The sequence below is a fragment of the Triticum aestivum genome, chromosome 5D (assembly GCF_018294505.1).
Source record: "Triticum aestivum cultivar Chinese Spring chromosome 5D, IWGSC CS RefSeq v2.1, whole genome shotgun sequence".
In the NCBI taxonomy this organism is placed as follows: Eukaryota; Viridiplantae; Streptophyta; class Magnoliopsida; order Poales; family Poaceae; genus Triticum; species Triticum aestivum.
The window spans coordinates 390111238-390125748 of record NC_057808.1 but is presented as its reverse complement, the minus strand read 5'-3'; the positions used below and the strand labels follow the sequence as shown (position 1 = coordinate 390125748).

Genomic DNA, 14511 nt, shown 5'->3' with positions numbered 1-14511 from the left:
CTTTATAAGACCTTTATGTGGCGTCGCTCAGACGCCCGACTGCGGCATGTTGTTATTTATTTATCCTTTATAAGCCCTTTATGTGGTGTCGCTCAGACGCCCGACTGCGGCACGCTTGTTATTTACTTATTCTTTATAAGCCTTTTATGTGGCGTCGCTCAGACGCCCGAATGCGGCATGTTGTTATTTATTTATCCTTTATAAGCCCTTTATGTGGTGTCGCTCAGACGCCCGACTGTGGCATGCTTTTTATTTACTTATTCTTTATAATACCTTTATATGGTGACGCTCAGACGCCCGACTGCGGCATGCTTTTTATTTACTTATTCTTTATAAGCCCTTTATGTGGTGTCGCTCAGACGCCCGACTGCGGCATTGTTAGATTTATTTGCACCCCTTTCGAGGAGTCATTTCAGACACTCGATCAGTACGTTCTATTCCTACTCCCGTATTGCATGTTCATTTTTTTTTCCGCATGCGTGCATCACGGTTTTCATTTATTTTGTGTCAGACGTTATCATCATGATTTTTTTTTCGGAGCATGATTATCTCTTATTATATTATACCCGTGTTCTAAATGTTTGCGAGTACATTCAAACGTACTCACTGGCTTGTCCCTGACTATTGTCTTGGCCAGATTTCGCGCATGGAGAAAGCGTTACGATGACAGCCCCGGAACCCATGTAAAGGTGATAGCAGCCTCGCGAAGATAGGAGTTATCCTGGTCAGCTGTTCTTGTGGGAAATGGAGTCCCATAGACGCAGATGAACCACAAACCGCTTCCGCCATCAACCACTAGAAACCAAGTGTTGTACTCCTAGGCCACAATGGTCTTGTACTACATATTTTGTACTTTGCTTGGAATTCTTGTATCAAGTTGGTGCCTCATCAGCTAACAGTAATCCTGGGGCTGGTGAGCACAAAGGCCGTTTTCTGGGAAATTAATATCCCAAAAATCCGGTCTTGACAGTCCCTGATCTTGATCGTACACATTTGCGTGCATGATTAGTGTACGGTCAAATCGGGGGCGTCACAAGTTGGTATCAGAGCCGACTGCCTGTAGGAATCCCCCTTTCCAACTCCTTGGCCGAAGTCGAGTCTAGTCATTGGAAAAGTTTTTACTAACATGGCTGTGTGTCTTACGGGCCCACGTCGCCATTGGGTGGTACTAGGATCTTTTACTCCTCGACCTTTACTCTGGGACTCTGATCTCTCTCCTATTCGGGTTAAATGAATTTTGCTAAATCTAACATTAGGATCTCGTTATCACTTTCACCCGGAGAGCCCCTTATTACTGATGATCGTCTGCTGCACGTGAAGACCCTGAAGATACTCTCCGCTGATAACCCGAGAACTTGTGTTCATCGCTTTTGCAATTCCCTTTCATCGATAAACTCCTATGGATAACCACGTATACTCGCCATTCATACAATGTTTCCCAGTTGATCTTGTTATTACAAGATACCCCGAAATTCTCTCTGTTGTTCCGAGAATCCTTTGAGCTTACTACCTTGCTGTTCTTTGTCACCTGAATACCCCTACGGATAATCCTCGCACTTACCGAGTATCCGCTCATCCCCAGTTGATTCAAGTATTTCACAAAAGTGTTCAAAATATCATTCGATCTTCCGAAAATCTTCAGGAGCCTTTTTGCTCTTGAAATTCTTGCTTACTTGCTTTATGATTAATCTTAAGTCTCGTAATCTTATTGGCATCTCTTGTCATTATCATTTTGAGACCGTTGATTCAATATGTTGCGAATTCTCGCAGTCCTCAATCAGATCCTAGAATTCTTCCTTCTGGCTCAAACGTCATTTTAAACATGAGCTGGTATCGACCAATCAAATTGCCATCGATTGTACCCCTAAGGCTATTCAACTTATCCATCCTTAATCAGAGCGTTTGCTTCTGATCCCTTGATTTGGAAATCGTAATTCCTTTGCATTTGAGCTTTGAGTTAGCCAGCTGTTTCTATAATCTGATCCCCTTGCATTCTTTCTTCCTCTAGTTGAGTATCGATGCTCACATTTGATCCCTTGTGGACCACCAAATCCTTTGTTAGATTATTATCCGACAGTGCCCTCATATTTAATCACCTTGTGAGTTCTTTCCCTGATACATAATGCCTTTAGTAAATTGTATCCTCTCGTTTTGACACCCATGCTCTACTATCGAGCTTGAGTTATTTACCCCTGAAGCTTGTGGTATATGTTTCCACGATGCCCCGATGGGTTGAACCTATGCCTTTCATAATATGTGTGAACTCGAAAGTTTTCATGAGTCATACTCTTCTGGTATTTTGCCAGATAAAAATTTTCAACACTGCAACTTCATCAAACGCGAGAAGTGAATGAAAGGTTATGCATTGAAGAAGTGGGAGTCGACCTTGAACTTTGCGTTCATGCCCATGGACACGATGTAGATCTTATCATAAAAGCTTTTCTTAAATTAATTATTCCCTTGGTATAAGTTCATCTTATATCTGGGATCTGGCCTTTTGCAATCGTGGTTCCGACCATGCTCCTTTAAACACCATTTCTCGTACAAGTTAGGCACTTGTCTTCTGCAGAGCAATACCCCAGTCCAACCTCTACTTTGGTTTGTCGTCGAGTATTACCCCCATGGTATCTCGAGATTATCACGAAACTGCATAACTTATTATGAGTTCTGCATCAAGTGCTACATTCTCATTGATTCCAATTTTTCACGGGCTTCGAGTTTTTAAACACTCAAAACCACCGATAACTGAATCGAGTCCGCACTGCGATTAAACAACTCTTAGTAATCTTCTTTACTTATGAGTTTGTACCCGATCACGTCATTCCTAGCCTGATTGGCTACATCAATATCGTGCAACTTTCAACTGTGTGCTACCTGGTCCTTAATCCCGAAGCACGACTTTCGACGATGAGCTAAGCTTACGTCGATCTTTCTCGTCATATCATTTCACCTTGAACAACAAGCTTGATTTCGAGTTTGTGTCGTACCCATGGTTCCAATAACCTTTCGCTTTCATCATTCCTTTGACTTGATGTCATCGTCGATCAATTTCATCTTCTTGAAAACCTCTCAACAAATTTGTCGTGATCATTGTCAACAATTTGACTTCTTCCAAGTTGCGTGTCGAAATTCAGGATGAGAAATACCATCCTTGCCCCTCGATGAAATGTGTTATCATCGACAACATTCTTGCCTTCCCCCCAACCCAAACTTGTTCATATTTTGTGTTGTATCTTGACTTCCCTGCTATCCAACCTATGTTATGTTCTACCGTGGAGTATTACCATCTTTGATGAAGAATGTCGTGAGCATTACTCCACCTCTTAAGAATTCTTGGTACAGTGATACTTCTCCCCATCACCATTCTTTCTTGGTCCCCATGTTGTTTCTAAAAGGAATACCGACAAATGGTCTGTGATGTGTAAATTCTAAACTTCTAGCAACCCTATTGCTTTGAAGTTATTGGTCTATAGTTTCATTCTACGTCTATGGCTTAATGAATCATCATTCGAACATTGATTGTGCTACCTAGCCCATATTTCGGGTGCACATTTCAACCAATGTTTAACTGTGTATGTTTTCCTCGAGCATACATCATTAAGTCATTCGATCTAGCTAATGTTATCTCCTTGTTCACATAGTGGTGGAAATCCATCTTTTGGAAATCTCAATGGATTGTCGCTGAGTCAATCAGTCACCTCCTCACCTCTCCTTGATGTAATGATGAACCCTTGTTCGGAACTCGCTTCCATAGTTCATCTCCCGAGAATCTTCGATGCCGTTTCGACAATTTGTGTTGCACCTTTCTTCTCAGGCATCCTGAGTCTGAGTTATCCTGACACCAATCAGATCTGAATCTCGGTCAGATATGATGGTTGGAACATATTTCCAAGAGTTATAACATTGGCCTATTTATGACCCGGTAAGGTGATGACATGCCAAACACACCTGGCCGGAGGACCTATTGTTATAAGCTTTCCTTTTAGCAAGGTTAGCTATTCTTTCATGAGGAAATTGTAAGACTTATTTACAAGTTGTTCCTGATGGATCATTCCTGTATCCAAAGTCTGACCTTTGCTTGAATACATTGTCAATGCTATCTCAAAGCATGTCACTGGTACTCCAATTTTCAATAAGAACATTTGAAGCACAATGCTAAATTTTCTTATCAATTATCCATACACCGTTGTATGGGTCATGTCATGAAATTCCTCTCCCCATTACCTAAATGGTTTTCTACTTTCTATCCTGTCATGGATATCATGCTCTGCTTGTTCTTGGGGAAGGATATACCCCCTGAAATAGTGTTTAAACACATTTTCCTTTCCATTGTTCTGTTTAATCTGATAATCATATTTTCCTTTCCATTGTTTGGTTTAACCTTTCTTGGTGATCTATATGATCTAAGCAGTAATATTCTCCTGCTTATGTAAACACCTCGGTGTACAACTCTGTCAGTAAGACCCTGTTACTATTGTTGATGACATTCCGGTAGCCACCGATGGACGAGAACTTTGCCTATTGGTCCGCCTCGTTTCAACGAGCAGGAAAATGGTTCTCTTCGTCCCTCGCCCTTGGTACCAACGTGTTGCCGACATAACTGACAGGGTACTCTCTGACATGCCTTGCTATCATGACCGTGCAAGATGTCACTGCTCCTATAAAAAACCCACATGGTGGGCCCATAACCCACAGTTCCACAGGATCGAAACCTGACTCTCTTGTACACCCCTGTTCCCAAGGTTATTCCTCACGCTTGGCTTCGTATGTAATTCACGTGCCACCTTTCGTGAGATCATCAATTTTGGTATCAGACACAATACTTATTCCCGTTGCTCTGAACCCTTCAGGCATCGAACGATTGCCTGCCCGCTCGAAACTTCCCCACGATACCTCCTTACTTTGCTCTCGATATTGTCTTAAATTTCCATTCGAGAGTTACTTTCCGCCACCTTCCCCGATGTTATCAACCAGATAGTCAACCGTTCAGAGGTCTGTTATTCCGAAGTTACCCCTTGTCCTTCGTAAGTACGATGGAGTTCCCGAAGAAAGGATGCCAGCTTCATCATGATGACCTTGAGCAGGAAAAATGAAGACATCAACGTAACGGATCAACTTCTTCGAGAAGAGCAACCAAGACCGAGAAGATTCGTTAGAATTCCGTAACCAGAACTTTCCCCCGTACTCCCCTCTTAAATCTCGGGACGAGATTTCTTGTAGTGGAGGAGAATTGTGACGCCCGGATAATTAAGCTACAGTAACCCTCTGCTAATGATGCCATGTCACTTCGATTACTGTTGCTAATCTCGCATTAGTTCAAAACCAATTCATATTCAAAATCAAGTCAAACATTTAAAGTTTTCAAAAGTCAAAACTAAAATGTTGTAAAGGTGTTAAATAAATCATGGGTAATACTGGTGGAGAAACCTAAATTTAATAAAATGTTTAAGTGTTCAAAATAATTAAAATAGAGGTTTAAATATTAAAATAAACGCCTTTTGAATTTTATAAAATATTAAACTATTTTAATTTGGGTTGAGAATTAATGTGGCAATAGTATATTTAAAAGTATTAATTTAAGTGCTAGTGATAATTTTTATAAAACTAAAATAAAAGAAAACTAAAAGTAAAACAGTAAAAGAAAAATAAATAAAAGGAAGAAAATACAAAAGAGAAAACAAACAAAAAAAAGAGAAAGAAGAAAACCCCTCTGGACCGTGGCCCAACTGGGCCAACCCCCAGGCCCAGCCGGCCGGCCCATCCCCACTCTCCCCTTATCCACTCCCCCCCCGCAAACCCTAACCCACTCCCCCACTCGCGCCCCCACTCTCCCCCTCCCTCCCCCGATCCAGATCGGATCGGGCTCGACGCCGCCGCCTCGCCCTCGTCCGTCACCGCCTCGCCGGAGCGCGTCCTCGCCGGCCTGCCTCCTCCTCCTCGCCGGACTGCCTCCTCCACATCGCGTCGTCTCCGACTTCCTCCCCGCGCCCCATTGCCCCGTTCCCTGCAACGCGCGGTGAGGCCCCCGGCCTCCTCCCCTTCTCTTTGCCCCCACTCGACCCCGTGCGTGCTCGTCGCGCACCCACTGCGTCCCTCGCCGCGGCCGGCTGCCGTCGCGCTCCCCCCCGCTGCGACCCGCGCAGCCTCGCCCCTGGCCAGGCTACTCGCCGCCGCGGCCGTCCCCTACGAACACCGCCGCTCCCCAAGGTCCCTTCTCGCCGACCCACACCTGCGCCTATAGCCGCCGCGCTCACCGCCTCCACCACCGCGCCCCACGGCCCCCCTCCCCCGTTCGCCCTCACCACCGCCGCGGCTTGCGCGCCCCGCCCTCGGCCTCGTCGCCGCTTCGACCTGGGGGCCACGCCGTGCCGCCCCCGCGTGCTGGTCGCCGCTCGGGCTTGACCCCGCCCGCGGTGCTCGTCGCCGGGTCCGCCCGCACCACCGCCCGTCGCCCGCGCCGCACACGCGCGCCGCGCCCGCGCCCGCCTGTGGCCCCTGGGCCACTGCCAGGTGGGGCCTCGCGCCCCTGAGCCACTGCCCCTGGGCCCGAACCCCCTATGGGCCACAGACAGGTGGGCCCCCACGCCCAGAACGTAATAAAAAAATGATTAAAAAATTAAATTAATAAAAATAAATAATAATATATAAATAAATAATTAAGATAATTAATTAACTTAATTAATCGTGTTAATATTAACTAATTAAGATTAATTAACTTAATAACTAATTAACCTAATTAACTACTGTTAATTAGCTAACAGCCCCTAACAGGTGGGACCCACCTGTCAGGTTGACCAGGTCAACGGTCAACGTTGACTGCTGACGTCATGCTGACGTCATGCTGATACATTAATAAAATTTCGAATTAAATTAATTTATTAAATTCTAAAAATGATTTAAATCTTTCAAATTTAATATAAAATAAACCGTAGCTCGGATGGAAAAACTTTGTACATGAAAGTTGCTCAGAACGACGAGACGAATCCGAATACATAGTCCGTTTGTCAGCCACACGTTCCTAGCATAGCGAACATGGAACTTTCCCCCTCCGGTCCGTCTGTCCGAAAACGCGAAACATCGGGAATACTTTCCCGGATGTTCCCCCCCTTCGCCGGTACCACCTACTGCCGCGTTAGGACACACCTAGCACCGCTCATTGTCATGTCACGCATCGTCATGCTTATGTTTGCATTGTATTTACTGTTTCTTCCCCCTCTTCTCTCCGGTAGACTACGAGACCGACGCTGCTGCTGCCCAGTTCGACTACGGAGTTGACGACCCCTCCTACTTGCCAGAGCAACCAGGCAAGCCCCCCCCTTGATCACCAGATATCGCCTATTCTTCTCTATACTGCTTGCATTAGAGTAGTGTAGCATGTTACTGCTTTCCGTTAATCCTATACTGATGCATAGCCTGCCCTTGCTTCTACTGTTGCTACCTTTACCTGCAATCCTACATGCTTAGTATAGGATGCTAGTTTTCCATCAGTGGCCCTACATTCTTGTCCGTCTGCTATGCTATACTATCGGGCCGTGATCACTTGGGCGGTGATCACGGGTATATACTTATATACTATATACATGACACATGTGGTGACTAAAGTCGGGTCGGCTCGTAGGAGTACCCGCAAGTGGATCTTTGTGGCGGAGCGACAGGGCAGGTTGAGACCACCTAGGCGAGAGGTGGGCCTGGCCCTGGACGGCGTCCGCGGTTACTTCAACATAACACGCTTAACGAGTTCTTGGTATTTGATCTGAGTCTGGCCATTTGGTCTATACGCACTAACCAGCTACGCGGGAACAGTTATGGGCACTCGACGTCGTGGTATCAGCCGAAGCTCTTTTTGACGTCAGCGACGGAGCGGCGCGCGCCGGATTGGACTGGAACGCCACTAGGCTAGGTCTGCTTCCGGCCGCCCTCGCAACGTGCAGGTGTGCAATGGGCGATGGGCCCAGACCCCTGCGCGCATAGGATTTAGACCGGCGTGTTGACCTCTCTGTTGAGCCTAGGTGGGGCTGCGACGTGTTGATCTTCCGAGGCCGGGCATGACCCAGAAAAGTGTGTCCGGCCAAATGGGATCGAGCGTGTTGGGTTATGTGGTGCACCCCTGCAGGGAAGTTTATCTATTCGAATAGCCGTGTCCCTCGGTAAAAGGACGACCCGGAGTTGTACCTTGACCTTATGACAACTATAACCGGATACTTAATAAAATACACCCTTCCAAGTGCCAGATACAACCCGGTGATCGCTCTCTAACAGGGCGACGAGGAGGGGATCGCCGGGTAGGATTATGCTATACGATGCTACTTGGAGGACTTCAATCTACTCTCTTCTACATGCTGCAAGATGGAGGCTGCCAGAAGCGTAGTCTTCGACAGGATTAGCTTTCCCCCTCTTATTCTGGCATTCTGCAGTTCAGTCCACCGATATGACCCTTTACACATATACCCATGCATATGTAGTGTAGCTCCTTGCTTGCGAGTACTTTGGATGAGTACTCACGGTTGCTTTTCTCCCTCTTTTCCCCTTTCTATACCTGATTGTCGCAACCAGATGCTGGAGTCCAGGAGCTAGAGATCCCGAGGATGATTCTACGTGGAGTTCGGCTTCGAGGAGTAGTTAGGAGGTCCCAGGCAGGAGGCCTGGCCTCTTCGATCGTTGCTACTTTTGTGCTAGCCTTCTTAAGGCAAACTTGTTTAACTTATGTCTGTACTTAGATATTGTTGCTTCCGCTGACTCGTCTATGATCGAGCACTTGTATTCGAGCCCTCGAGGCCCCTGGCTTGTATTATGATGCTTGTATGACTTATTTATGTTTTAGAGTTGTGTTGTGATATCTTCCCGTGAGTCCCTGATCTTGATCGTACACATTTGCGTGCATGATTAGTGTATGGTCAAATCGGGGGCGTCACAGAACCGGAGCATACACGGAGGATGAGGACAAGTTGCTTTGCGAGCCTTGGATGAAAATTGGACAGGATCCCAAAACTGGCACCAAGCAAAAAAGGTGGAACATTTTCGAACAAGGGCCAGCAATTCTTCCATGAACATAGGAAGTTTGAGCCCTACAAATTTGAGAGTGCCTCGCTTCAGAAGAGGCGGAGCTTTACCCAAGCGGAGTGCAACAAATTTTGTGGCTCCTATGGTCATGTCGTTGCCCATCCCGTGAGTGGCATTGGCATCAGGGACTTGGTATATTTTTTGTTTCCTTGTTCATATGAGTATATATCATCCTTCCATACGTATGAATGTACCTTGTTGGTTTCATCTATATATGTAGGTGTTTCATGCTTTGGATATCTTACCACATGGAATATGTGGTAAGCTATCAAAAAAATGAACACATCAAAGCTTTTTACCTTCAAGGCCGAACATGGGGCAAGCAATTTATCTTGACTCATTGTTGGATGACAAACGAAGATTGTGGAAAGCGGAAAGACCAATATGCGTCATCGGTCATCGACCCAAGTGAGAGGAGACCGAGGGGGAAGACCAACTCCAAGATAGATTCAAAGCATGATGATTCAACACTCGTCCTGCAAGAAATATTAAAGGGGTTCATAACTCAAAAGGAGGTGTCAAGTAGAAGAGGAAAGAGAGAGAAGAGAGGAAGCGCGGAAAGAGGAGGCGACGAAGAACTTCTTTGAAATACAAAAGAAGAAGCTCGAGCTCGATGATGCCAATGACCGGTCAAGGGCCAAGAAAGTGGAGGTCAAACAAAAGGAGGTAGACCTTGCGCTAATTTTCAAGGAGCTCCAACACTTGTAGTCATTGCTAAAAAGAGGAGGCTTTCTCCAATGTCCGTAGACTGCCTAGCGATGACTACAAGAATTGGAGCAAGTCGAAAACATGCCGCTATCATTGTCCCTCCTCCCTCACGGAGTCGCACAAACTTTATTGTAGTAGATAGTAGGGAAGTCATCGTGCTAAGACCATATAGGATCAATGCACCATAACAACAACCATCGCCGATGAAGAGACACGTAGATCAGATGTGTCCAATCTGTAGACACACAGATAAAGACAAATGAAGATCGGATCCACGAAAGACAAACACTGACCGATTCCCACAAGATTAGCCGAAGACAAACCTCCGCAGACCCCCTGATGACGCTAGAAGCACCACTGGAATAGACGAGGAGAACCTTATTTCATCTTCAGAACCACCATCACCCTACCTCTTTAAGCAAGCCACAAACCCTAATAAAACTTAAAAAATCACCTAAAAACTGAAGCCCGCCCACGTCTCCGTGGCATGGCCCTAAGACCATAAGGAGATGAGCTAGACCGGCCGCGGTGCCAGCTTGAGGCGCCAGAAACCCTAAGGGTTCCCTTGTACAAGTAAAGGGGTACAGCATCGTGCCCTTTACAAGCTGAACAAGCAAAGTTAATCAACCGATCACATGGCAAGCTCCACTTCTCCATGAAAGTTGACGAGTCGCTAGGGAAAGTTCGCCATGAACAGCTTAAAAAAAGGCAAAAGTAGAGTGGTAGAACTAAAAAATTGTACAGCACTCTAACTCCAGGATGTCTTTCATATATAGGAGTAGTATTATAAACACAAACACACATTCCAGTACCATTGACCACTATCATTACAAAATGATCATCACAACAAAAACCCGGAAATTCCTGTCTTTTTCCTTCTTTTTCTTCAGGACACGTGGTAATAAATATGAATGAAATGGCCCTTCTTATTTTTCGCGATAAATAACAAGGACCACGAATTTTCGGAGAACTCAGCACAAAAACACACTAGTTCACACACCTTTATCAAGCTGCCAATGCCAGCGCCGAGGCCACGGCCACGGCGGCGGTCACCCACCCGGCGACCGCGGACGGCGCGGCGCCGTCCTTGTCTGCGGTGGCGTCATCGGACGAGGAGTCGTCGGGCGAGTCTGCGGCGGAGTCATCGTCGTCGTCGTCGTCCGAGGGCGAGGCGGCCGCGGAGGGCTTCTTCTTGGTGGTCTTCTTCTTCTTGGGGCCCTCAGGCGCCGGCGCGGGGGCGATGTCCTTGGCGATCTTGTACAGCTCCTTGGGCTGCAGGAACTTGGAGATGGCGTAGACGGCGAGCGGGTCGTCGTCCTTGATGGTGTAGGTGACCGACGCGGAGTTCACCTTGGTGTCGAGCTCCGCGGTCTCGCCGTCCTTCTCCACGTCGAAGCTGTAGTCCTTCTTGGCGACGTTGGAGGTGGCGAGCGTGCTGACCTTGCCGCTGTTGGAGGTGAGCAGCTGCAGCGAGTAGTAGTCCGGCACGGCGTGGTAGAGCAGGATGGCCGTCCGGCCCTTGGCCGTCAGGTTCTTGTACTTGGGCATGAAGGAGGCGACGGCGGAGTCGACGGGGCAGAAGAGGGTGAGCCCGTTGTCCTTGGTGGCGTTGATGGTGCTGTAGGCGTCGGCGTCGGCGGCCAGCAGGCCGGCGAAGCTCTTGCAGTACTTCTTGGAGAGCAGCTCGGTGATGTTGACGGGCGCCGGCGCCGCCACGGGCGCCTCGGCCTCCGGCGAGGCCAGCACCTTGCTGATCTGGAGCACCGCCAGGTCGTAGGGGATCTCCTTGACGGACTTGACGAAGGCGGAGGAGGGCGCGCTGTCCTCCGCGTCCTCCGCCGTGAACGTCACCTTGCCGCCCCGGTGCTGCGTGATGTTCACGTACCCGGACATGCCGGGGGCCGCGCCGGACTCCTGCACGACGACCGTTAACCCATTTCAGCTAATTGCAGCGAACTAGAAAGGTTTCGTACTAGCAAGAAGATCATAATTAAGCATTTGCAGCTGAATTGATGGGAATTCATGTACAGAAGCTAGCTGATGCTGCACGAACCAAATTATTAAGCTCACCTACTTCATGCCCATGTTTTCGGACAGAGAAACAGTAGGAAAGGATTGTCCATGTTGATGGTGATCCCTTCAATTCGGCGCTTAATTTTGTAGTAGCTAGTACCCCAATTAGGTGGTGTTGGGTTCTCTAGTTCTAGGACTTTTTCTAGTCTCTGGGACTTTTTGAAAAAGACTCTCAAGGAGGTGCTTCTAAGGACTTGTAGCAAAAAGTCCTAAAAAAGTCCCACCATGTTTGGTTTGCTAGGGACTTTTTCTAGTCTCAATACAAAAAAGTCCCTGGAACCAAACACCCCCTTAGTAGGCCATCTTCATGGCAAATGTGCAGTAATCACAAATTTATTACAAACGTGGAGTACACTGTTTTGGCCTCAATCAGAAAGACAACAATGAAGCGACCAGTGGGTTGTTGACTCGACAGCAAGTCGGCAACATGCACGCTCTCCACTTGGTTACAAAGAGGCAATCTTATCTATCACTCCAAGGTTTAAACTAGATTAAAAAGGGCGAGATCCAGCCTGGGGAGGTCCAATTCCCATCATTTTCAAATGACCCGCTAGCCGAGGGATTCGATGGGTCGATGATTGACCATAAAATCGGCAGAAAGAAAGGCCACTTGATCGACTCACGGCGACCGTTGTGCACTAGGCTACACTACACTCACTCGACAGCTTCATAATCACGCAGGCCAATAATTTAGAGACTGGCCGGCATGTGCATGTGCGCCCGCATCAGTGCATAAAACCATTGCCGGCCCGGCCTAGCTTCGAAAGCGACGTGTGTCATGTCAGTATCGAACCAAAATTAGTTAGTGGGTCGTATTTTTCAGCCAAGCGACATTATCATCTGTTGATAGCAGTGCAAAGACACCATTAATTCCACATTTGGGTGGCCCATATTTGCTTGGTAGAGTACTGTATCTCTAGCTTTAAACTTTGATTAGTGGCTTGGGCAGCTAGCAGGGCAGGGCATCCAGCACCATGGATGGGAGCTTTCCCTATTCTATCCGGAACCCCATCCACCAGTCACCAACTACCACTGCATCACGAAGAAGGAAGAACAATAATGAAGCCGCGCTACAGCTGAGCGATGGTGCGGCTTTTCTGCGAGCGGCAAAGGAGCAGCTGGGAAAATGGCCCGGAAATGGATTCAAGATGTGTTTCTGTTAAGGAAAAAACAGCATACGATGACTACTGCTGTTTTAAGAATAGACGTTTCTCTTTTCTTTCTAGTACAAAAGAAAATGTTTTGTAGGAGGAGATGCGATCAGTTAGTTAGACCTAAGTGCAGCTTCAAAAGCTCAAAGCTAAAACTGTCCAGAGTCCAATGATGCTAATACAGTGACTTTAAGTTAAGGTTCAAAGCTACAAAAACTGTCTAATGGGCGGTGCCGACAAAATTACTCCCCTAATTTCAGCCTCACCGACAGGAGGATAGCGTGTCCCCGCATGTCAGAGTCTCCGTCTCGGAGCTGAGACTAGCAGCCAGGCGAGGCCTGGGTCTATCTACCGGCGACTCTTCTAGTAAGAGCAGTGACTAGCAGCGGCGTGATAGCTAGCTGGCCGGCGGTGAGCGAGGAAGAGGGTGGCCGCTTGGTGATAACTTGGCACGGTGCGGTACGGTACCTGGAACATGGAGGAGCATGCGGTGACGCCGTGCGCGAGCTGGTGGAGCTTCTTGCCGCCGTAGTAGTCGACGAGGACGTGAATCTGGAGCATGTGGCGGATGGTCTGCAGCGTGCGGCCCCCGCCGGCGAGGCTGCCCATGTCGCCGTTGGCCACGACGAGCACGGTGATGGTGCGGCGCTTGTTGATGTCCTGCGCCAGCCGCGTCTGCGTCAGCAGCTTGTTGAACTGCGAGTACTCCGGGTACGCCGCCAGGATCTTGGTGATGTTGTACCCCTCCGCCGCCGCCGCCAGGGCCAGCACCGCCAGCGCCACCAGCAACGCCCGCCGCCGCGCCTCCATTATCCTCTCCTCCTCGGTCGTTGCCGCTGCCGCGTCGGCGTCCGGAGCTTGGCCGCTAGCGCTAGCTCAGCTCGGGATGGAGTGGGGTGGACTGGTGGAGAGCACTGAGCTGAGCGGAGCACCACTGAGTGATGGTGTAATGATGGCCCAGTGCTGGCTGGGCTATGTAGTAGGAGTACTGTGTGCACGTAGCGGCAGCGGGGTCTGGCAGGCAGGGACGGGAGTCGGTGGCGCGAGTGCCCCTGGAGCTGCGGGGTAATTACGGGGATGCCCTCGCGGGGTGCCGGTTCTGCTAGGCGCACCCGGCGCTCGCGAATCTGGGAGGCGTGTGAGGTTGGAAAGGGACAATTTGGGGCTGGAAAAGAAGAGAAAGGCCGAGAGGGGGCCTCCAACACGTGGCCGTGACCTGGCTGGCTTGCTGGGGTTTGGATGGATTATTTGATGAGGCTCTCGACCGGCTAGACATTGCACTGGTTGTCCTCGCCCTGCTACTGCTCTCTCTCTGTGCATCGCGTGGGAGTAAATGGTGGCGCATCTCGAATCGCGTGTCGTGTTTGTGGTCGTACTCCTTCTCCTACATTGCCTGATGCCGTCGCCGACGACCGAACGGGATGAAGCCGATCGAGCTCCGCCGAGTAGGTCTTTCTTAATACTCAAACATGCCAACTTTATTGATCGAGGATTAGTGTTCATATGGATACAATAATGT

At 48.4% G+C, this 14511-nt stretch overlaps 1 protein-coding gene across 1 annotated transcript; it reads right to left on the bottom strand.

The window, feature by feature from the left end:
- Positions 1–10504: 10504 nt before the first annotated feature.
- LOC100037566 (fasciclin-like arabinogalactan protein 2) lies at positions 10505–14028 on the bottom strand. Its single transcript, XM_044542158.1, has 2 exons — positions 13461–14028; positions 10505–11682 (listed from the first exon to the last, which is right to left on the bottom strand). Exons 1-2 carry the CDS (start codon positions 13800–13802, stop codon positions 10774–10776), a joined length of 1251 nt encoding a protein of 416 aa, XP_044398093.1. The 5' UTR covers positions 13803–14028; the 3' UTR covers positions 10505–10773.
- Between the last annotated feature and the right edge of the window lie 483 nt (positions 14029–14511).